We start from the raw sequence: 24,666 nt of genomic DNA, 5'->3' as shown, positions 1-24,666 counted from the left end.
AGAGTGACCCATTAGAATTAGAAATAATCATTAAATGTTTTTTTTCAGTGAGGTTGACCTATGTATTGACCTATTGACCTGTGACAGATTTGTTAGATTTCCTAAATGTGTTCCCCCCAATATTAAACTCGTTCCTATGCCCTAGCATCCAAACCTTGAAAGGAGAGATACAAAATGATCCCTTTTAAAGTATCTGTTGGCCACAAAAAAATCTACCATGCTAGAAATGCTTGTGGGGTCAAACAAAAGCACCCAAGAGCCGTAAATTGCTCCCTTGGACATGTCTGCTCTAATCTAAGTCAGGTTCCTCTTACTCATCAGGTGTTTTGGCCTTTAACTCACAAGACACCCTCTACTGATGTCATGCCTAGGTCAACCACAGGCTGATCAGATCTGGATGTGTGTCCATAACTTCTTGGGGCCCAGCTGGAGGTTTTACATCCACTGCCACTACGCTACACAGTTCTCAGACGCTTAATGGTAAAAGTTGCAACAAAGCCATTCATTTTCTTCTGGCACTCGGGGAGTACAGACGCTTCTCTCTTTTGCTCCCTTTTCTCTTTTTTTTCCCCAAGGCTCTTTGTCCTGTCTGCCCACAGAGCGCTTCTCTGCATTTCTTCTGAAAAACTCTATTTTTACTAACCATGGATTTGTCATTCAGTGCGATTGATAAGATTTTTTCAACAATGAGAACGGAGCAGGGGGCTCCCACATGTCCACAGGGGACACACCCGGTGGGATATATGCTGGATTCCTGGAAGGAGTGGAAGATCATATGCCTCAGCCAGCTGTCCATTGAGGATATCAAAGACGTGTGGATATTCGGCCTGACGATCACTGGATTTCTCCTTATTGGAGTTGGAGGATATCTGGTTTTCTGGAAATTTGGGAAGACGGGAGCGATTGGATGGCGACCCACACCCACAGAAAGCACCGTCCATGTGGAGACTTCTCAGACTTGGACGTTACTCGAGGTGAATTGTAAGCTGGACAATGTTCTAGCTGCGATACCGGTATCAGTGCGCAAAATGGATGTCATCTTGGAGAGAGTCACCGGACGGCATGGAGCAGTTTAAAATCCCAAAATTGGCTTCACTGAAGGACTGGAATGATCAGTTTAAAGACTGAAGGCAGAGAGGAAAATTATCTCGGCCTGACCCAAACAAATTCTTGTTATCTGAATCTGATGCCCTGTTAGCCTTGAGCGGCAAGGCTTCTTTCTTTCTTTCTTTCTTTCTTTCTTTTTCTTTCTTTCTTTCTTATTGAAAGTCAACATTTACTTGAAAATTCTTGCAGATTTTCACAAAGGAATATGAAAACATTTATGAATTTTATATATTTTTAATCTAAATGAAGATGACTGGATTAAAATCACAGATTATGTTGATTCTTGAGCACATTTTCTAATAAAAGAGAATAAACTAGACCCATGTGTTTTCTGCTTTAATTGTGATCTGTCTGGCAGGCTGCTGATCTCTGAATGAACTTGATACTGAAATCAGCAGCCGGCTGTGAGATGAGGACCACGATTGGAGTCTGGAGCGCTGCCAGTTACTTAACACTTGTCAGCAGCTGTAATGAAAGGGACCTTTTCCTTGGTGGCCCCTTTTTCATTAGTGGGGTCTGAGGTCAGGCATTTTAGATCTATGAAACTCACAAATTTCTTCAAAATCTTATGATATAGAAATTGATCCCAAAGTGCACTGATGGAAATAAACTCCAAACAGACTTGCACAACTCATGGGTTACTAGTGTTGAACTCGTCACTCCCCTTCCTGTCCTCTCTCTGTTTTCTATTATGTCTCCTAAACACAGATGTGGCCAGCAGAGTGAAAGAAAGGACGGGAACGGGCCAGTGTCCCTCTCCTCATCCCCTTTCACCCTGGCCTCTCGCACATGAAAGGGGCCGTGCTACGCGGACGGCTGACCGGTGGGGTGTGTACTATGTGAGGGCCCCAGACCCAGACACAACACACTCAGCTCTGCGGGCCACCACAGCTGGGCTGGAATGTGACCTGTTTCAGACGTTAGTGCCAGACGAGGCTCTGTGTGTGTGTGTGTGTGTGTGTGTCAATGTGTGCGAAGAAGGACATGGATGGAAGGATGTCAAGTAGGCATGCTCCAACAATCACATTGTTGTTGTTTTTTTATCATTCAGCAAAAGAAAAAAATGTAGCTCAGGATATCCATCACGAATCACCTTTATTCATCAACTAATCTAAAATAACTTGGATAAAAAATAAATGCAGGTAATTAAATCCACAGATGCACATTCTGATGAAGTCCACTTGGTCCTAAGAATGAGAAAAATAAATATGACAAGCATGAGTTCCCGTGCATGTTCAGTGTTGTAAATGAAAACGGTTTCCATAAAAAATGGAACCAAAAGAGCTTATTTGATTCTGGTGAGAAACTGAGGCTTTGCATTGTTTTCCTGTAACACAACTGTGAGATCAGAACATCAAACACATACAGTAATCACATCAAACACACCTAAAAAAACATGTTAGTTCATAAAAAATTAAGAGAGAAAAATATTAAATGTTTTTCAAAGTTTGAGATAGGAAAGAAGAGTAAATTATATATATGGGTGAATAATGCAGCATAGTATAACATTAGAGACTTGAATGGTGTGTTTCCTGCTGGTGAGGTCACTGGAGCTGTGATGCATTACTGAGCTGCGGAGAAATCTTTGAGAAAATCGCAGGTTTTCTTCTGGATAACTTCACGCAACTTCCTGATTCGGCGAGCACTAGAGGAGCCTACGAAGCTGTCAGGCTGCAGGACAGCCATCCCGTTGTGGACGTCCCCCATGATGATGAGCTGTCCATCGGCTATGGTGATGTTAGGGCAGGGGCAGTTCCAGTCCATGTTCAGAAGAGTTACTTCCAGTGGCTCCTTCCCGAAGAAACTCAGACCCATCTTCTCATCCTTCAAGATTTCCTCTACGGTCACCAGAGCGTGGCCAGACTCCTGCTCTTCCGTCAGCTCAGTCACCCGCCCGAGGATCACAAAGTCACTCTTGCAGAAGCTGGGGACCATCTTGCTTCTGGGTTTGCACACCTTGCAGTTGTGGTTCTTCGGAAAGGGACACATCTCTTCACAGGCCTCTTTGGACTCAAAGTTGTTCTCGTTGCCACCGCAGCCTCCATACACAAATGACTGGCACTTTTTGAGGCCGCTTCTGTACGCCCAACGGGGCTCGTAGGCTTTGCAAGGGCCTTGTAGACTTGGTAGGCTGCAGGGAGCCGCCAACTCACCTCCACATGACAGCATGCATGCTTCATAGATGTCAAAATGGTTTTGGTTTTTGTTACACTGGCTGTACGTGAAGGTAAAACAGTTATTCCGTTTTGGTTCATAGTACCAGCTAATGCTTTCTTCTCCACAGTCGTCTGTGTCGGGACTCTTGAGGCACTCAGCGGTTGGGAAAGGCAGGTTGGTATCGTTCCCTTCAGCCTTTTTACCCTCCTGCTCTCTCTTGATCACCACCAGGGGAAAGTGTAACGACACACTCCCTCCAACGTTTTTGGCCGTGCACGTATAGATTCCTGCATCCTGAAGTTGGGCATTGTATATAACTAACTGGCCGATGTTGGTCACCACAACATTTCCTCGCACATGATTGGGTCTCATTATTATGTTGTCTTTGCCTTTAAGCTGTTTCTCCCAGGTGATCTCTGGTTGAGGCTTTCCAGACACCTCACACAAGAAACTGGCTGTCTCACCATCAAAAACTGTCTGTCTGGTGGGTCCGCTATGAATGGCAGGTAGCTGAATGTCAGTTGGGATGGTGGTCTGTAGGGCGGTGGTGGGATGTAAGGTGGTCTCCATGGGGATTGGACTGGTGTTTGGCCAGGACAGGTGATACCTGTTGGTAGATCAAATGAGGCAGGAAATCAGTGCCAGTTAAACGGGATAGTTCAGAGTGGTTTTAAGTGGGATTCTGTGGGAAATTTGTAAAAATTTACTGAACAATTTGAGTTTAGTGAAAAAAAGATTTGACAGCAAGCTGGACCATAGCTAATTTGCTTTGTTCCATTTGCGATGAATTGCTAAATTGTGCGTGGTTCTGTCTTACTATGATGCGGAAATCCTTTTACGAGCATTTGTCACGTCACGCATAGATTACTGTAATGATCTCTTATCAGCCCTGCCACAAAAGAATATCCACGGCCTTTAACTGACCCAGAATACTGCAGCTCGTACCCTTGCAAGGAAGAAAAAACGTGATTACTGTTCACTTATTAAGAACTAAGCAATCATGCGCCGCTCTTTGTCGTTGAACTTCTGAAGCAAAATGCTCCAGATAGGCCATTTCGCTCGTGTACTGTGGGGCTCCTATCTGTTTCGTAAATAAAGCGCAAGACAATTAGTGGAGGTGCTTTTGCTTATCATGCACCACTTCTCTGAAATGCGCTTCCTTTGGATGTTAGGCAGGCTGCCTCTATTGAGATCTTCAAGGCTATGCGAAAGACTCACCTATTTACAGCATCTTATCTGGATTAGTGGTTATTTAGATAAAATCCGGTGGTCCTGCAGTTCACATTCATTTAATTTTTTTTTATGAATTTTTTAGGTTATATTGGGTCAGATGACATAACTATAAAAAAAAATTGTCAATCTTGTTAACTGTCACAATTTAGTCACCAAAGTGTCTGAATTTTGTTCCAATTTGTTTGCAACCTAACCTTACTTTGTTCATAATTTGGTCACTAACCCTTTCAAAGTTGCCTTGTTCTTTACATCTATGACTCACTGAAACTAAACTGAGAAGTAATTGAGAAGTTTTGAGTAGGATGAAGCCGGGAGTACACTGTACGACTTTTTCAATTTTTTGAGCCGATTTTTCCCTTGTGCAAGAATCTACAAGATCGCGAGTTTTGCACTGAGCATCATGTAGTATACAGGGGGTTACAAAAGGCGATTAACACCACGTGACCAGCTACTGATTAGCAATTGCAAGCTTGCATGAATTTCTGGCATGTTTGATATTTTGCTCGTTCCTCGTGAGGGTATCACACTGTTGAAGCAACGCCTAACGTTAACCCTCTTGCTCATTCAAAACTTTGTTCCTAGTTGTAACGTTTCTCACCAACCGACGAACGCACTCACTTGTATGTTCGTCAGGCAAAATACGAACGAGTTCAGTTCACGTTCACGAAAAAAACAACAAATTCACTAACGATCGTTCAATGAACGCGCTCGGGCACAACACTGCAAACCACATCTCTATTCCACCAAATTGCAGTTGTTCGAAGAGCTTTCTACAACAGGTAAAATAGCGACTGTTCAAACATTTGAACTATCACTTTAATATCAAACGCCACACAGAATGCATCCATTTAAAAGCTCTGGTCAGAAAATTGTAAGAACTTTACCTCATTAAACCAAAGAAACAAAATCTAAAATACTTAACATGTTACCTGCAGGTGACCTCAGAGATTGAGACACCCTTGGAACAGGCCTCTGCATCCATGTAGCACTTGTTATAATAAGTCATGCCGTCAGAAGCGCACGTGAAGTGGGGCTCTCTCTCACAGCGGTCTCTGCACTTACAGACAGGCTGGCCGTCCCAGATGTCGCACTCGGAGCCCTGCTGAGCACACATGAACTTGTCGCAGGTGGCGCCCTTTGGCATCCCAATCGGACCCTTGTTGCCCTTGATGTCGATGTAGCGTGCCGCGACACAACTCTTTTTGCCACAAACATTAGGGCAGCACTTCTCAAAAGCTTCACAGTCCTGAGGTTCACAAAAGACAAAGTTTTGACCTAAACTTAATGAAATACATAAACTTCCTGTGCATCAATTCTGGTTAAAAGCAGCAGCAAATGTTTTCTGATTCATAAAGTCCTGGTAAACTTCTGAAACACGGGATTTCAGCATTTTTAAATGGTTCATTGACACTTCTGTTGCACTGGATTCTTCACAGCTGTGCAGTGATTTTGTCAGATGTAACTCCTAAAACTAAACGTGGATTTGAAATGTTTAGACATATTTTCTCTGCTTGATATATAAATTATATTTTCATGTCAAAATTTGTAATCTAAACAGTATTATTACAAATTGAAGCAAAGTCTAAATATAGAGCTGAATCTAACAAGTGTGGTGTATTTTAGGAAAGACAGCTGTAAAACAGAAGTGGCCTTTCAAAGTAAAAGCAGGCTGATGGGATTATCTGAGGAGTTAATTTAATGTTATGATTACTTGAGTGTGAATCTGAGTGTTTAAAAGACTCACACAATCGTTACACCAAAGGGATCTTTTTGAGACGCTTTTATTTTGGTAAGCTGCTTCTCTGTTACAGTTTAATGAATATGCATGTTAGATAGATATTTAGTTAACATGCAGATTCAGACTGTCTATAAAGTTAAAATAAAATAAAAAGACCCTACCAAAATAAAAGCATCTTAGCGTTGCTTTGTGGGCAGACCCAGAAGCATGGACGTAATTTTCACTTTAGAAGTGGGGGAGGGGGAGGGGGGGGGACTTTACAGTATGCTCTAATGGGAAACAGGCTTTCACACAAACGGTTGTTTTCCGCTTGATCCTAGAGCTCAACCAGTGTCAATTTAATAAAGTGTAATATTGTTTTTGGATGGTAAAAAGAGCATCCCCCCCCCCCCCCCCCCCCATGCCCAGAAGAGTGTCTCTGTCTGGGTTCTTGCTGCTCACTGATAGATGATCTGAGGTTGAACTGGACTCTGACACATTCTATATGGGACCTCCTCATCCTGCTTTGACTTTAGTTTAAATTCTAGCTAAATATGTAATTAAAACTCATCATATTTACTAGATGATTTCAACTCTTGCTGAAACACAGCTGTTGGTTATAAAACATTGATGTAATAAGGAGTTAACTCATAATTCCACTTTCTGTTGTGTTAAATTTCCCAAAGATCAAAAAATATTTCACCATATTTTTGCTGTTTACAACAGTCAGTTTTCTAAAGCAAACGTTTGTTTGTTTGTTTGTTTGAGGGTCCGGTTGAATTTTTGACCTCTAAATTAAAATTAAACTGAGCATCTTTACTTTGACTTCTAAGCTTCTACATTAACGAGGAATCTGGTAGAGTGAGGACTCACCTGATCAGATTCGCACTCGCGCATGCAGGTGCTCATGGCATCCACCCACAGGTTGGGGTTCAGATCATTCGGACACATACCTGCGTGAGAGTACACCACCTTTGCTACAGACATCAGGGGCATTGCTGACACACGGCAGCGGTCCATAAAAAGCAGTAAAATGTTACACTGTCCGAGAAACCAGATCCAGCGGGGGAACAGCATCCACCACATCTCGGAACAGCAGCGGACTCCAAAATGCTGGAGATCCAAAGGATTTTGCGCAAATTACAAGATTAAAAAAACTGAAAACTCCCCAAATTCCGCACAGTAGTGAACGTTTTAGTCATTCGGATTAGATGCTGCGTTAAGGAGCGTGCCGAACCGGACCCGATCTGAGGAGTTCTCCAGATCTGCTTCTTCTCCTTTGGCCAACCTTCTGCGGTGCGTAAAACCCCCTCGCGCTCTGGCTACATTAATTACAGTGACCTGTCTGCACGGACAGCAAATCCCGGAAGAGTTACAGTCAGATCAACTTAATTAAAAAAAGGTCTGTCAAGTTTTCAGACGCTGTTTCACAGAGAAGTGACGGACACCTGCGCGTAAAGCTGCGTGGTTTTAACCCTTAGCGTTCATGCAGCGTGAAATTTTTTTTAACTTAAAAATCTACTTCATGACAACAAAGTTTCATTAAAACATATAACAAATATGTATTTATTACTAACGTATTATATTACAGGTCCTTACACGCAGGGGCGGATTTAGCAATTTGGGGGCCCAAGGTGAACCAAGACATGGGGCTCCTTAAGCCGGGCGTACACTGTGCGACTTTTTCACTCGTAGCACTCAGCTTCAGCTCAAACTGTACGACTTCCTCGCAGGGCAGATCTAACGAGTCAGGCGCTCACACTGCATGACCCAGTTCTCGGATGCGACCTGACTGCTCACACTGTACGTCTGGTAGCAACACGTCAGACCTAAAAATGTGCTAAAAATAGCAGTTTTTACACAACACGTCAGACTTTTTTGTCTTGTTTTGCCTGTTGTCCTTCGGGAGTGCTGCAGGAGGACACACAGGGATTTATGTATAAATCTGTGTTTTGTGATCAGTTTAATTTGACATGAACATGACAAACACGCTTTCTTGACAATCTTTGTGAGTAAAAAAACATGTTGAAATTAAAACGAACAATGTGTGTTATTAACAAGCCCCCACAATGCGGCTCTAAAAATGGTCCCATCCCGGAAGTAAGAGAAATTGCAGTTCCACCCTCATCTGCTGGGGGCTGGAGCCAGAAGCGAGCAAATCCTCATTGACTCCCATGTTAAAAATGCCATTTTCACAGCAGAAATAAACATGTTTACAGCCTGGTACCAGAACATGTTTTTCGTCTAAATGATCTAGTCTAAACTCATGACAACTCTGAGGGGGGTGAATTTTTTTCTCACTCTTCTGTTTAAGTGCATTGAAAGCCTAAAATTCTGTATAATTAATGAGCATCCGACCCACGTGGCCGTATGTACAGTCTATGGTTATTAAGGAAATAGCGGGGAGCGGTGTTGATGCAGGATTGCGCATGCGCCATGAGCGGTTCTGATACATTTTGGGTCGCAGCTGCTCGCAGCACCGCTTCAACAGTGCGATACCCTCATGAGGGACGGGCAAAATATTAAACACGGCAGAAGTCCGTGCGAGCTCACGATTGCTGATCGGTAGCTGGTCATGTGGTGTTAATCGCCTCTCGTAACCCCCTGTACACTACACGACGCTCGGCACAAAACTCGCCCCGATCTCGTGGATTCTCGCACGAGTGGAAAATCGGTTCAAAAAAGTGAAAAAGTCGCACAGTGTATGCCCGGCTTTACACTAAATTTCTGACAATCTTGTCTTTAACTGGATTTGCAAAACTACCCTCTTCTGACATGAGTTATTTTCAATTTTTATTTGTCCTCCTCTTTTTTTCCTGTCTTTCTGTCCCTTTGAGTGCCTTCAATCTTTACTCTGCTTTCTTCTTCCTGTCAGTGCTCCTGTGCTTTTGCCTTTCTTTCTTTTTTTTCTTCTATTTTCCGTTTTGGTCTATGTTTTCCGCCCTTTAACTATTTTCCATTGTCTTTCCTTTTCTGCTTCCTGATGTTTACATTGAAAAACGACGTCACTTTCGGAAGTGAAGATAAAAACTGTTTCAAAGCAAGCTGCTTTGACCATTTGCTGCTGTGGCCCCCAGACTCTGGAACTCTCTCCCCCTGAGCCTGAGATCAGTGGACTCAGTGGACTCCTTTAAAAAGCAGCTGAAGACTCAATGGTTCAAGCTGGCTTTTGTATGACCTTCTTCACCACTCTCGCTTTATTCTGCTCTCCCCACCTATTCCACCTTCCTCAGGATCCACTGATTTCCCTCTTTCCTATTCACTCTCTCTCTCTTTTTTTTTCCTTTACATTTTTTAATCACAAATGTCTAATTTTTGCTCATCCATTGTCTGAACCCGCTTTGTCCACGTAGGGTCGCGCCGTGCGGTGGGGGGTGGGGTACACCCTGGACAGAGTGCCAGTCCATCGCAGGGCAACACAGAGACACACAGGACAAACAATCACACACACACACACACACACACACACACACACACACACACACACACACACACACTCCCACCTAAGGACAATTTAGACAGACCAATCAACCTAACAGTCATGTTTTAGGACTGTGGGAGGAAGCCGGAGTACCCGGAGAGAACCCATACATGCACAGGGAGAACATGCAAACTCCATGCAGAAAGATCCCAGGCTGGGAAGCAAACCCAGGACCTTCTTGCTGCTTCTAACCACTGCGCTACTACGCAGTAATTTTTTGCTCATTTAAAATATATTTTTAACCATTTTCTAAATTATTTTTTATATTTTTACATTTTTTGTTTTTGTGAAGTGCCTCGTGATTTTTATCTTGGGAAACGCTATAGAGATGATATTTTCTTCTTCTTCTTTCTCTTATTGGAGCCACTAGGATAACTTCATTTCCTGCTTAATGTTTTGATTACCGCTTCAAGTTTGTTACGAACGCTCCCGCCTCTCTTCTTCTTTTTCTGCTTTCTCTTCTTCTTCTTATTTGTGGTCTTATGGCACTTGCCAAACAACAATTTGGTGCATTACTGCCACCAACTAGATTGGAGTGGAATGACTACCAATCACTTCCTGCTTGTGCATCAGCGTCTTTAAGGAATAGTCCATTGTGGCATTAGCAGAGGGGTGCCAGCAGTCAGGGCTAGGGGGCCCCCCAACATAAGGGGGCCCCAGGCGACCGCCGACCTATGCCTAATGGTAAAACCGCTACTGCTTATATGTTCATCTCCCAGTAATTACTGTTATAAATATCACTGAATGACTTTGAAATGCTCATGTAAGGATAATTTGGCAAAACACTGTGCAAAATGATGTGATATGATAGAGAATATGTTTATAGGGCAATGTTGTTTTCAAATATTTAATCAAGTTAACTCCATAAGGCACCAGGCTTGATTGACTCTATTTCCGTCTTCACTAAAAGGGTATTTCTGCCTTTTTCAAAAAATGAAATGTTAAGGGGTTGGTTATATTACCATTTTTATTCATGTATTTAATTATTTTATGGTTTTCATAAAGGGGAAAATATGCGGACTCTTTTATCCTTAATTTTGTATAATTATAGTCGGACTTATTAACATGTTATAAAACTTTGCAATGAAACCAACAGATTATAACCTGCATTCAGAGTGACAGTGGGAAGGAAAAACAGTCCTTTAATGAGAAGAAAAGAAACAGAGTGTTTCATTAAAAGTAACTCCCTGACTGGACTTTGTTTAGAAAAATACAGTTTATGTCCTGTAGGTGTGACTGGCTATGAGCAACCAGCTGCTTCAATCTTTCATAATGATTCACTTTTATCATTGACGTTTGTATTATTATGAAGTTCACATTAAAATGGTTATTTCCGCAGAATCACCAGGAAGTTTTATGGCATGTTTTTTTTCCTTTCCTAGTGATTTTTGTGCTTGTGAACAACCATGTGATGTGAAAATGTTGTGGTGTAAAGGTTTGAAATGATTTGGTATGCTGTTGGAGCTTTTGTAAGAGGGAAGCTATCTTAGCTCTAGCCGTTAGCTCATCAATCCAGGACATAAACACTATGTCTCTAAAACTAAAGCTGTTTAAGAAACTACAACAGGAAAGATTTAGACACTAACACAATAACACTGAAATGAATGCTTCAGAGTGAATCGTTCTGGATGGTATCTGGTACAGGAAGTAGTAATGCTACAGACGCACAAAGCTTCTATCACAATATTGACATGTAAGAAGTCACGAGCAAGAAGGGGAACTCGAAGTCACGCTGTTGCCCAAACGGGGATTCCAGGAAGTTCAGCATAACAGAAGGCTTCAGAACAAAACAAGAGATGGGTGGCGAGGTGTTCTGTGTGAACATAACAAAATGCAAAAGAGAAGGTATAGTGTCAGGCAAACGATTACACAGTGCACGTGTTTTTAACTTTATACCAAAACGATCAGAAGTTTTGAAAGTAGTAGAGTGAGATTAGAACAGAACAGGGTCCTGTGCTTCCCAAGCTGAGTCCCCGCTGTGTCTAAAGAGGCCCACTTGCTCTTCAGGCCAAACCCTGTAGGGTCTCAGTCTGGTCTGCTGTCTGCCAGGACTCTCCCAAAAGCAAGACGTTTAAAAACAGTCTAAGGAAAAGGTGGGAACACTGATTATTTACACAGATTTCATTACAAGGAAAAGTTGAAGGACCAACACAAGTTCAATTGAATGCAAATGTGAAAACATGTTCAAGCTGTGTTTGTACTGTCTGCTCACCCACCTTCCTCCCCCACCCCCAAACCTTCACCCCTCAAGACCCTGCATTCCCAGCATAGTCGGCACTGGGGCTACAGGGCATGTCGTATATTGAATAAAGCTACATGTTGGACCCCATGCAGGGCTTTCCGACAGCTTGATCTGCCTTCAGCACATGTATTGTCTGCAAACAGACCTTGACTTTGACCTTCACGCTGCACCCTCATCGTGTTTGTGAGCTGTTTCAATGTGTGATGGGTTCATTTTGAGTGTTTTCCAGTCTCATGTCTGTAAAGTCTGCTGTTAACAGCTATGAAAATAAAGTGTGGCTGTTTTGCAGTTCATTTGTGTTCCCAAACTGTAACTTTTGAGTGAAATTTGCATGAAGTAGGCCTTCTGAAGCATTAACTGTATTCTTTGATTCTTTTTTGTTTCTGAGCATGATGATTTTCCTGCTACATGTTTAACACCACTTGCCAAGTGAGAGTCCAACTGGCAACGCACCAGGGCCATACCGGCCCACGATGACTGAAACCGAGACAACAAAATTACAGTTGGCCAGTGGCGGCTCATCCATAGGGGATGCTAGGACGCCTTCCAACCAATCTTAAGGAAGATGAAGATGGGAATCACAAAATATTTTTAAAAACATGAAATTTCAACTAAATGATCTACACATCAGACTATAACGCCCAGAACACACCAGAAGCGCGACGATGCGCGGCGAAGCGCCATGGAACGACGAGCGCTTCTAATCAGCGCCCTTGTTAACCTCTATGGTTAACCTACACTCTCGGTCACGTCAGCTGTGAAGCGCCACAAAGGCTCGCGCCATGTAGCGGTCGTTTCGGCATGAGCTTGTGAGCCGTGAGTGAGCCGCGTCAATTCTGGCAGGAAGTCAAACCAAAGCAGAAGAGGCAGGCCAGTAAATTTATCAAAATAAAAGAAAATTTTCTAAATAAAACATCGCAATTGATAAATGTGATAATTTTTGTGTATCTAAACAGACTAGAGAGATGAAAATAAACACACACACACACACACACACACACACACACACACACACACACACACACACACACACACACACACACTTCTGCAGAGAAACATAGCATTTCCATAATTTTAAATGCAGTTTTTACATCAAAAGATGGATTTAATAAATGTGAATACAAACAAAAACACAGCAGCAGGATCAGTGCAGTTTCTGATATCAATAAGCGGGGCAAACTCATTACACACACACACACACACACGCACACACAGAAATACATGCACAGCAAGGACACTGGGGGGGGGGGGGGGGGTTGGAAAACAGTAGGCATTAGCAGAAATGCTCTTTGAAAATTCTCGCCTGATGCGAACAGAGGAGGAGCGGACAGCGCACTGAATTCTTGAGCGATCCACTTGTGGCGCTACGCAGCTGGTGTGTTCCGGACGTAAGTGTTGTGTATTATCTGCATTTAAGTGTAGTTTTAAAATGTTCTCTCAAATTTTTACTACAACCAAATCGTCTTGGGAGGTATTTCCTGTTACTGTCGGGTGCAGCGATCTTTACCACAGAGCTACGTTATAACTGCTACATGCATGCTGGATCCCCCCTCCAATACAAAGAATAGGAGAGCCTTTGGGTGTGAAGGTTTGCGACCAAAACACGTGCAGAAGAGCAGCCGGGCGAAGTCTCAGCTCAGATCAGGACGTTCACCTAGAACCGGAAGCTCTCCGCAATTCACCTTTCTTTGTTTTTTCTTGTTTTTATTTTTTAGTGCACTGTTCTTTGTTTGTTGTAGAGCAGCTGAGCGCACCTCGTGGAAAGTGACGGAATGTGGCGTCTGAGATTTGTAAACCCTCTCCAGCAGGTAAAAACAGCCAAAACATTCGCGAATCAGCTCAGTGTGATGTTGGGACATAGGATTACACAAACTGAGTGAATTATTCTTTTACTATAATATCGATTTTCGTGACCATAAACCAGCTTTTGACTTCATGAAATCAGCTTTGTTTTGCTTTTCATTTAGCGGCTTGTTTTCATTGGGTGTTGTTGAGGTATAATGTGGATTCTATCGTTTAGATGAGTCTCTTCCTGTTAAGTAGGTGTGCAGTTTGCATATGAACAACTTTGTTGCTGGACGTGCTCGTGAACCCGGTACCTGGTCCGTCGGGTTCAAGATGCGTGACACATAAGAATAGTAATTTGGCATCTCCTAGTGGTGATATGTGGTTATTGCATCTAAAAACTGACTTACCAAATTGTGCCCCGCCCCAAACATTTTACCAGCCACCACTGCAGTTGTCATGTGTGTGAATGACGTACTGTAGCAAATACGTCAAAGTGTAGTTCAACATCTGCCAAACCGACAGAGTTATTGACATTTTTATGCTCATTTAAATTCCCTTTTGCAGTCATCTTGAATTGGATTGATTTCATTATTTGTGGATGAACATCTAATCATCACTTTCTGATAGTTTTATTAAAATCTTGCTGACTGATGTCAAAACTAATCTGGGCTCCTTTTAGAAATTTAGTCACAGATACACAGATGCATTTAAATCAGGTACAGCCCTTCCTTCAAACACTCGTGCACACACAAACAAACACACTCACCCACACAAACACAGCCAGGCAAAAGCATTGCTGTCCACCTTTTGTCTTTGCTTGTAGAAACCGGCTGATTATAAAACCAGTATTGATTTCATTAATCCTTTCATGCAAACTTTGATTTTGTGTGTGTAAACTGAACTAAATAAGAAAATTCACTAAATTCTTCAGGATTTGTTATCAAATGTTAGGAAACAAACAGAACCCAGAAGTTCTAAGGTGTAAACCATGGATTTGTCCCTAAAACAAGGAGCTCTGTATGTAAGTGCTTTGATTGTTGTGCCTGTCAGAGGTTGGCACAAATGGCTCCGAGGGCCTCAGTCTCGTACCTGCAAGTAACGTCTCCTTGCGCCTCCGGTTTCAAAATGCTCTTAGAGCTCCTGCAGATCCACTGGTCTTCCAGCCCGGGGTCGATTGAGGTCTGGAAAGCTGGACTGAGACAATGAAGGTGTTATGGCTGTTTATGCTAAGCGCATTATGAGCGTCTCCTTTCACATCCAGCCACAGCAGGGCTCTAAGCTGATTCCTCAGTCTCAATCTAGACACACATAACACACGAAGGCATACACGCCATGCATGGCTGTCCAATAAACACACATCTCCCAACAGCTATACATCACTTTGTACTTAGTTTAGTTTTCTCACACACCACTCTGTGTAGATTATGCAACGTTTGCACCCTCTAGGTTGCAGATTGTCCGAACATCTGGTCACAACACGATTGTGTTCATTTCTCTAAAGAGGTTAGGGCTTCCACAGATAAAAGGGAGTCGGTACGACCAGAACTTAGGTGGTGTTTATGTTCTTTAAGTCAGAACAAGGACATAAGAAAATACTGTGTTAGAAAACAACATGTTCAACCACAGCTTGTGAATGGATGGTTCAAATTCCAGCCGGACTGATTTCTGAAGCTCGTCAAAGCTTCAGATATTTAGAATATTAAGTCAAATAGAAATCAGAAAATATCCAAAAACAGTTTTTTAAAGTAGCGTTCCGGAGCTTTCCTCTTTCAGAGATGATGTATGTTTGTCAGAAATCTGTAAAAATAATTATCTTATCATGTACTGTGATATAATGTATGCAATACATCTTTTTTTTTTTTTTGCTAAGCCCACCCCCTGACCTGCAGAGCTCCATGCAATAGGAAACTGAGCGCCAACCAGAACTAACCAGTAGCGGTGGACAATCTCCTAAGTGCTTCAAATTTAAGTAATACCTCGGCTGATGCAGAGCTGATGAACTTTTCAAGGACAAGTAGGTCTTTAAAATATAAAAATATGAAAACACAGCATGACATGAGAAAATTACTTGTAAAACATCGTGTTTTAGCTGTTTGTCGGCTACAGAAGCACATTTATAAACAAGAAAAGTGAAGTCGCCATCTTAAAAAAAAAACCAAATCAAGAGATTATTTGTGTGATAGTCAGCCACTAGATGGTGCCATCGGACAAGAGAAATACTCTGGAAAGAGACTTTAAGGACCGGTGTATTAATATTAATTTAGGAAAAAGTCCCTTTGTTTATATGGAGGAGGTGAGAATTAAAGCTTGTACTGCAGCCAACCACTAGAGGGCTTTTTCCTTCAACCCGAATTTCTGTGCTATGTTCTTCTGTCTGGATATTTTATACAGGTGAAACTTTAAAAAAATTAGAATATCACGCATATGTCCATTGATTCAGTAATTCAGCTTAGACTGAGAGGCCATCTAAAGGCTCAGGAACCTTCTGCAGGTGTTTTGGATTCATTAGCTGTTTAGAGTGTGACACGGTGAGCCTGGAATATTGAACCTTTTGCACCATATTCTGATTTTTTTTAACTTCATCTTAATATCAGTGTTTACAGGACACACAGAGCTTTGCAGAAGCAATCTTTTGTCTCATGTCCGATGTTACTTAGACTTCAAGATGGACAAACTATGATTATTTGTATTTCCTTCTGTGTCTGATGAGGTCTTAAATAGGTGGCTAAAGGAATACACTCTCTGACTTATATTTTGATGGTACATTTGTCTCCTTTGAATGAATGGTTGTTAAATCTCATATCCAGAACTCACATTTCTTTAGGTACTTACAACTGAGCCACTCCAACTCTCAATGTTTTCTACTCTGCCACACTCCTTCACCCCATCTACATGTGGATCACTGACTTCCTGACAGACAGGAAGCAACAAGTCAGGCTGGGGGAAGAATCTCTCAGACCTGCAGACCATCAGCACTGGTTTCCCTAAGACCTGTTCTCTCCTCTCTGCCCTTCTCCTTGTACACCAACGGCTGCACCTCCAACCACGAATCTGTCAAGCTTATTGTCCATCATCACTAGACTCAACCCCCTCTCTCCCATAACCTTCACGTCGCTTCCTGGACACATTACCCAGGACTTCAAGTTAGAGCCCACCATCACCTTCGTAATAAAAAAGACCCAGCAGAGGACGTCCAATACAGTAGATGAGGCAGTTCTACACGGCTATCATCGAGTCCATCCTCACTTTCTTAGCCATCCTATGGCACGCTGGAGCTACCACCAAGGACAAGAAGAGGCTGCAGCATGCTGTACGCTCTGCTGAGGTCACTGGCTGCAAACTCCTCTCCATCAGGGCCTGTCCACCTCCAGAACGTTGGGTGCAGGTCTGATAACAGCTGACCCGTGTCACCCTGGACACAGTCTTTTTGACTCTCTCCCATCTGGTATGAGGCTCAGATCCAGTCAGACCAGAACCTTTCGCCACAAGAAGTTTCTTCCCCTCTGCTGTTGGACTCATGAACGACAATCCTAGGGCTGCCCACTCCAGTCACATGACCCGGTGTTGTGTTTGTACCTGCACTGATCTGCTTGGTGTTTACTTTTTGATGCACTCTCTAAAATTTTTGGGACCACTTGGTTTGGAGTAGCTGAGGTGGATGCTGGACACATGCCAGCAAGACACAAATGCATTTTGTTTATTGGCTAGGAGACTAAATGCTGACCAGGTGGAAATCTCATTCACCAGCACACAGTTATGGGTTAACAAAATTATGTCCCATATGCACCTGGGGAAAAATCTGGCATGCCCTGAAGGGCTCGATTGAAAATGTAATTTTGTATTTTGAAAATGTACCTGATGATTATTTGTGATCGTTTCTTTTGATCTTTGTGTTTTGGAAACCTGTTTTATGTTTGTCTTTTTGAGTTTGATCCAATGTAGCAGGGTGTGTGGGGTTCGTTACTGTCCTGTTGGGAAAAAGTTGAAAAATATTTTTTTAATTAAAAAAAAGTTGATTTAGGGGTTACTCGCTCTTTATTACATGCAAACCAATGAGTTACAAAATAATGCACCCCCCTCAGAGTCCTAAGGACCGTAACCTACTAAATCTTATTTGTTTTTGTACCACGTCTTTATTTCTGCTGTGAAGTTAGCGTTTATAACATGGCAGTCAATGGGAACTTGCTTTCTGGAGCCAGCCCCTAGTGGATGGGGCTGTTACTGCAAGTTTCGTCACTTCTGCATTAGCAAGTGGAGCTTGCGTCTTGGTCAAAAATCACCAGGCCAATTATTCTGGGTTTTATTACTTTTTCGTGCCAAATTAACAGGAAATGTGTCTAAAATGTCCCCGATTTCTTTGCTATGATCTTAAACTTCACAGTCAATTAGAAAAGTCTTCACATGCAACAATGGAGGCCAAGAAAATCCTCTGAAAGATCTTAAATCTTCACACCCAAAACCATATGTGGCTTTATGAAATTGTTCTGAACGGTTTGCATACGTGTTTATTAAGCATATAATTACTCTCCTAAGTGCTGAACGTAGTGCAAGAGAGACACAAACTAGCCCCAAAACACCTGACAGGGGCAGGATGAAACACAGAGTAGTGTTTAAATAACTGAATTAGTAGGAGAAAAAAAAACTTTGCAGAAACGGATCAATCTGAAAATCATACAGAAAAATAAAGCCTTTCAGCTTAATCCATGCCTGTGTTTGCTCTTGTGCGCTCTCGCGGATGTAGGCTAAAATACATGAAAACATGTAAAAGTAACAAATTAAAACTCAATGAGTCGGGTTGAAAACAAATGCTGGAAAGACGTGAGTGATTTGCCATGCTTTATCCATGAACATCGCTCCAGAACAATAAACACAACTGTTACAGAGTCTAAAATCCTCCCTACACGTTTACAGCAGCTACTGCATATAAAAATATTAGACTCTGGATGCATAGGTTCGTCTTAACGCCATCATGTTGTTTTTTCAGAACACAAACATCCTGTCAGATAAACAAAGCTCCCATTCAACCTGGGCACCAAACTGGCTTTCCTCTCCATCTTTTCACACTTCCCGTCTGAGCTGGGAGCATGCAAGGTTCGATCAGCACTGAAACACTCTCCATCATTGCATTGCACTTCAATTCGAGCCTTTTGACACAAACACAACAGGCCTACCTGGTTAAAAACTTAACACAAATGATAAAAAATGCATCAAAAACATAGAAACCATTAAGAGCTTCTGGTATCCATCTGAGCAGTGAGCACTGCTGCTGATTGTAGGACATGTTTAAAGAACGGCACCGTTTAAAATAAGCTTCAAAAACAAAGAAAAGGCAGCAGAAACTTGTGCTGTCTGATCCAACGTGCCCAGATCCAGATGTTTATTTGTGGTCTTGTTAGTGTTTATGTCATCGTGCCAGTACAGTCTGGGAAAGCTTTCCCGGCTAGCCTACAATTAGAAAACACGAAGCTTTAAAAAGGAATAAAATGTAAATTAGACTGGCACTAAATACGAACCCAAACATAGTCTTCATCTAAGACACGGCAACATAAAGTGCAAAACAACAGAAACAACTTTTCCGAGAGGCTCCATGAGAACAAACTAGAGGAACGCTACATTCTGTCTGAAGCAGAGAAGGTTTTACCGACCTTAGCGTTGTTGCTGGCTAGATTCAGGTTTTGGTCTGGCTCCTAATCCGGGTTAAACAAACCGTACCAGCTCACCTTTAAACAGCAGGCCGATGCATCGGAGCAGAAAACATCTGGATTGTGTTGTGAAAAGTTTAACTTTCATCTGACATTAAAGCAAAATGAACAAAGGAGTCGTTTTCCTTTTCCACAGTGTCGGGCTGAAGGGTTTAAAGGGATATTCCAGCTATTCTGAAGTGTTTGTGTGGATGGCTTCCTGAAAGGCCTCTGTTCAGAGAAACAGCTTTTACCTCCTTTAGGACTAATGAAGCAGCGGCCATGCTGCCGTGGCTGATGTTCTATCATTCTGTAATCCACTACATTGTTATTTACATGCATAAACATCAACAGCAGCAGATAAAAGTAGTGTCAGCAGCATCCAGGGGTCAGGTCCTAGTATTCCTACCAACGTAACCTTGTTAGGTCAGAGAAGACTTTCTCGTGAACAACCGGGGCATTCTGGAAACGCTTTAGCTGCTGCTAACGACAGCTGTGGGAGGTAAACAGATGCCTTTCAGAAGCAGGTAAGACATTAGTTATGACTTTAACACAGGAACACACTTCAAAATGTCCAAAATATGCCTTAAAGGTGCAGAAACCCTTTTGTTATCACCTCCATCCATGAGGGGATTTAAAGCATTGTTTTAATATATCCGGCCAATAAAAGCACTTTTAGTCCAGATACCCAAATCCTATCTCACCGTAGGATTCAGGCAGATATCCTCCACAAGAAAAGACACTAGTTTATGCCATGAGAAGGTATAAAAGTGTGTACGCTAGTGAGAATATCTGTAGGTGATTGTTAGAAACCCAAGAAGCAGTTTGGTCCACTTCCCTCCAAAAAGTCTTCATCAGTAAAACTAAAGTTAACCCGTCTCTTCCTTAATGTCCACAGCCACAACATGTCCTTGTGAGGAGACTGCAAAGTCCAGCCCATTAGGAAGACAAGCCCATGTCCCCCTCTGCTGACCCACTTGAGCCTTGGCACAAAGTGCGGTGGGAAAGGGAACCAAGGGGGGGGGGGTGTTGCACAAAACCGAGGACACCATGCATCAGCGAACACTTGGAACCATTTGGTTACACTAAAGCAGCAGCAGCAGGAGGGCCAAAAGAGTACAGGAGGACAGAAGCTACAGTGGAGTAGAGAAGTAAATCCCAGCAGGATCACTGGTGCAACACCGAAGCTGAGCAGAGCTGTAACAAGGAACCAGGCGGAGAACTGTGTCCAGCTGCTTTAGCACAGCAGCTACAAAAGCCCGTCAGAACCAGAGAGACCTCCTGGTTTGTGTTAAGCTAGTAGGTGAGGCGGGAGGCCTTCATGTTGTAGCAGGGTCTGTCCGTCAGACCCCCCGACCCGGAGAACAGGGACAGACCCTCGGCTTTCTCCAGCACCACCTCCAGCTCCTGGAAGTCCTGCAGCCGAGCCACGTCCTTGTCCTGGAACCAACACAGAGACCACCTTAAATAAAACTAACATTAGTTTGGAACTAAACAGGACGCTTCCATCAAAGTGAAAAAAGACAAATATGCACAAAAAAGGTGAAAATAAAATATGGTCATTGATGCTTCGTTGTACCAGTTTTACTCCATCTTTCTAACATTTGGTTGTTTCTCGTGTTTTAGGAATTAAAGCAAAACTAAAGAGGTTTGAACTTTAAGCCAGTGCTTTCAAACTGGTTTCAGTGTTTCTTGAGCCAGAAACTTCAGCAACTTCAAACTGGACAGCACTCTGCTGACCAGAAAGAGCACTTCAGCTCTGTGGTTCTGGTAGGAACACTAGTGGGTGGTCTCTAGCTGCTTTAGCAGCTGTTGTGCTAGTGGTTCGTACAAAGGCTAGCAGTTAGCAGTTTCAGTTTGTCAATCACCAATAAAAAGCAGAAGATAGTTTGCTTTATTGTTGGCATCATGGTGGAGCCTGGAAGTAAAAGTAAGAGAGAAATGTCTTTGGAGGTGAAACAAAGAGCTAAAACCAGTGTGAACATCGGCATAGCCTACACTAGTTTGAGGGAGCTAAAGGAGGCTATGACATCACAGACTGATGGTGACCTGGCTTTGTTGCTACTGGACGCAATATTATTTTTCTCCAACAGTGTGGATCTTTTACCTTTGTGGCTTATTTAGTGTCTGTTAGATCTTATTAGCCTTAGCTTGTGTTCGCATTAGCTCACTGTTAGCGCTAGCTAAAGCAGGCTGCTGCAAAGTTATTCATGACAGTTTTATACTCCTTTCAACCAGTAGGAGGCAGAAGTGGGAAACTTATTAAGTGTTGCTTTAATGTTCAGTTTTAAACTAAAATTTTGACCAAAGACGACACATGACAGACGCATTCCCCAGACCGTTCTCAACAAGGTGTTCGGCAGCTTGCGGATCTTCTCCACATGTTCAGCGCTGATGTCCAGCTCGCGGCAGCAGACTCTCAAGAGGGCGCGGTAGGTGAGCTCCTGACGGTCCAGCTCCACCTCGATGAAGTCGTTCTCTCGGGCGTTTGGGTTCTGGATTCGAACCTTCAGCACCAACTCTAAAGAAACAGAAACAGGGACACCTCTGTCAGACATCGTGTGCGGAATTGGGGAGAGAGCTGGCCTCTGGTTTTAAGTTTGTTGTGAAACTGGATCAACTCTTGTTATTCGACTGTCCTTTTTCAACAGCTGTAATTGCATTACATCGCTGTTAGGGGTGGATGATATCGTCATCGTCTTCCTCTGCTTATCCGGGTCCGGGTCGCGGAGGCAGCATCCCAACTAGGGAGCTCCAGACTGTCCTCTCCCCGGCCTTCTCCACCAGCTCCTCCGGCAGGACCCCAAGGCGTTCCCGGACCAGATTGGAGATGTAAGCGTTAAAGCTACGTGTCTCAAATGTCCCACAGGCACCTTTATTAATTTGACATTTATAATTACACAAAAATAATTTAAATTCTATTTAGAGGTGGCTCATATCCTATAATTCCTAATTTTACTACAGAAAAAACTATCATGTTAAGCTAAATTTGTGATGTGTTTGTATCTTCTACTCAGATGATCCTGCTAGTTTGCCCTCACTGCTCTCCATAGCTGTTTCCTGATTACGTGGGGGCGGGGCATGGCCTGTTTCTCCACACAGACGGGATAAACTAAACTCTGATCGGCAGCCACGGTGCAAAGGCTCGCTCAAACACAAAGTAACATCCCCAAATAATAAAAGCCACAAAGCCAAACGCAAAGTTTAGAGAAAATTGACCCAGAGGTTTCCTGATCGAGCAGATGCATGAGAATACATAACCGCTTAGAGATGGACCAAGCTAGAGGCTAGCGCTATTTGATTATGGTGTGCTTCTTCAACGACGTCTGCATCTTAATGCATCGATTATTAGATTATTTTCCTCAGCTAAACACAAACACGCTGCCTAAAACTTGCTCTTATTGGTTCATTGGTATGTCTGACAGCTATGGCCAACAGAGGCAAATGTGTGATGTGTCCAGGAATAACGGCACAAACGGGTGATATAGATCGCAAATATAGACGGTTCTACAATCTCCGAGCTTTGAAAAATCGTCATAATCCCTAATCTTACATCATCAGATCGCACAGCCCTAATCTCCATTCATATGAAGAGTCAACCACAATGCAAAAATTCCTGCATAATGAGTTATAGGAGTTAAAAATGTCACAGTAAAACCACCTTGAACGTTGACAGGGAAGGTGCTGGTGAAGAAGAAGGGCTGAAAGGCCGGCATGGGTGCATTGCCCTGGCTGTAGCTCAGCTGATGTGGAATGGACTGCTGCCTGCTCATGGTGGGGTTAGTGCTGGCCACCGGGGCCTGAACCTGGCTGCTGCTGCTGCTGCTAGCCAGTCCTGGACATGCTGCAGCCAACGAAGGGGAATTCACGGTACCGTTGTGTGCCACAACATGGGGGTAATCAGCATGACCGATCAGATGAGGCTCCACTGACAGGTCTATAGGCACGGTGCGATTAACAACAGCATGACTGTGAGACGAGGACACACCATTTTGTTCAGAATCGGGAATAAGTTCACTAGCTGGGGGTTGACCGTGGTTAACAGTAGGATTTGGTGGAGTGGAGACACCAGAGACCATACTCTGGGACCTCTGAAGCTCATCTGTTGAGGAAAGGGAAGCTGAATCACTCTGAGTGTCTTCGCTGTATTCTCTAGAGCCGTTCTGTGCATGACTCTGGATGATCTCAGACTTGTTGTCCATCTTGGAATACATGAAGGGCGGGTTGGACAGATAATTTGGGATGATTGGCAACTCAGGCTCCTTGACTTCAGGCACTTCTTCCACCTCAACTGTGAAAATATAGAGCAAAGATGATTGACACCAATGTCTGTTTTATATCTGGAAAAGTCATAAATGATGCAACACTGAGAAGTTAGTAGAGGTGTAATTCACATATCAGTAGGAACTGATAAGAAGAAAATATAAGACAACTGATTAAACAAAAAAGAAGCAGTCATACCTCCTAAGAGTTGCTTAATCTCTGGTTTGGAAGTTAACTGTGAGGCCAGCTCATCCTTAGCGGTGAGGATTTCTTTATCCGCCCCACAGCTGAGTAAGTAGGACACTATGTGCTTATGGTTCCTCTTACAAGCCCAGTGCAAGCAAGTCCTGTTGGAAAAAGACAAACTTTATTCAACAATGAGCAAAACACAGATTAAAATCTCCAGACATGTCAACAAACTAGTGGCTTATTCAGATAGAGAGTAGTAGTGAGTCTGTGTCCAACACCAATTTAAAGCCACTTCCGGTTTGGAAGAGAAAGACAAAAAGCGCGAAACAGGTTAAAACAAGCTCTGAGCTTAAAGGGATAACGCTGCCCACTTTAATCCCTGTACTGCTACACAACGCTGCCGAAAACAACTCGAATTAGTTTCGGCTTCTTTTAAGCCAGACTTCTGAACGGCAACCCTCACCATCCGTTGATTTCGTTCTGAGAGTTTACATTGACTCCACTCTCCACCAGTGACCGCACTTCGTCGATATCTCCGATGGCTGAGGCTTCTCTCAGGCGCTCCTGTAATTCTTTATCCAAAGTCGTGGACATTTTTGGCAAAGCGACTAGCGTTGTGATATCATATGATTAAATAAATGCCTAGACAACTGGTTAAGTTTGTAATTATCCAAGAATTTCCCCCAAATTGTCCCCGGCTAACCTAACCAGCTGGGCTAGCTTGGTGTTAGCTTGTAACAGCAAACTGCTTCCGCTAATCTGACTCTGAGGGCTTTCGGCCCTTAAGCAGCGACTTCTGTCCTCATCA

The 24,666-nt window shown here is 43.0% G+C and overlaps 2 protein-coding genes across 2 annotated transcripts; both read right to left on the bottom strand.

Moving 5' to 3' along the window:
- Positions 1-2,185: 2,185 nt before the first annotated feature.
- wfikkn2a (info WAP, follistatin/kazal, immunoglobulin, kunitz and netrin domain containing 2a) lies at positions 2,186-7,673 on the bottom strand. Its single transcript, XM_015945816.3, has 3 exons — positions 7,088-7,673; positions 5,427-5,743; positions 2,186-3,871 (listed from the first exon to the last, which is right to left on the bottom strand). The coding sequence occupies exons 1-3, from the start codon at positions 7,298-7,300 to the stop codon at positions 2,671-2,673; spliced, it is 1,731 nt and encodes a 576-aa protein (XP_015801302.3). The 5' UTR covers positions 7,301-7,673; the 3' UTR covers positions 2,186-2,670.
- A 12,804-nt stretch (positions 7,674-20,477) lies between these two features.
- Positions 20,478-24,666, bottom strand: ankrd40 (ankyrin repeat domain 40). The gene is made up of 5 exons (XM_015945817.3): positions 24,322-24,666; positions 23,868-24,016; positions 23,068-23,697; positions 21,746-21,927; positions 20,478-20,846 (listed from the first exon to the last, which is right to left on the bottom strand). Exons 1-5 carry the CDS (start codon positions 24,450-24,452, stop codon positions 20,703-20,705), a joined length of 1,236 nt encoding a protein of 411 aa, XP_015801303.3. The 5' UTR covers positions 24,453-24,666; the 3' UTR covers positions 20,478-20,702.

This window comes from Nothobranchius furzeri, chromosome 12 (genome assembly GCF_043380555.1).
Source record: "Nothobranchius furzeri strain GRZ-AD chromosome 12, NfurGRZ-RIMD1, whole genome shotgun sequence".
In the NCBI taxonomy this organism is placed as follows: domain Eukaryota; kingdom Metazoa; phylum Chordata; class Actinopteri; order Cyprinodontiformes; family Nothobranchiidae; genus Nothobranchius; species Nothobranchius furzeri.
Note: the sequence above shows the minus strand (reverse complement) of the source record. Positions and strands in the feature narration are given on the sequence as shown.

Coding starts and splice junctions, on each gene's coding strand:
- wfikkn2a (XM_015945816.3), bottom strand. CDS start 7,300: ATGTGGTGGATGCTGTTCCCCCGCTGGATCTGGTTTCTCGGACAGTGT. Junction 5,744..7,087: donor GCGAGTGCGAATCTGATCAG/GTGAGTCCTCAC, acceptor TGTGAACCTCAG/GACTGTGAAGCTTTTGAGAA. Junction 3,872..5,426: donor ATCTCTGAGGTCACCTGCAG/GTAACATGTTAA, acceptor ATCTACCAACAG/GTATCACCTGTCCTGGCCAA.
- ankrd40 (XM_015945817.3), bottom strand. CDS start 24,452: ATGTCCACGACTTTGGATAAAGAATTACAGGAGCGCCTGAGAGAAGCC. Junction 24,017..24,321: donor CAGAACGAAATCAACGGATG/GTGAGGGTTGCC, acceptor TTTTTCCAACAG/GACTTGCTTGCACTGGGCTT. Junction 23,698..23,867: donor GATTAAGCAACTCTTAGGAG/GTATGACTGCTT, acceptor ATATTTTCACAG/TTGAGGTGGAAGAAGTGCCT.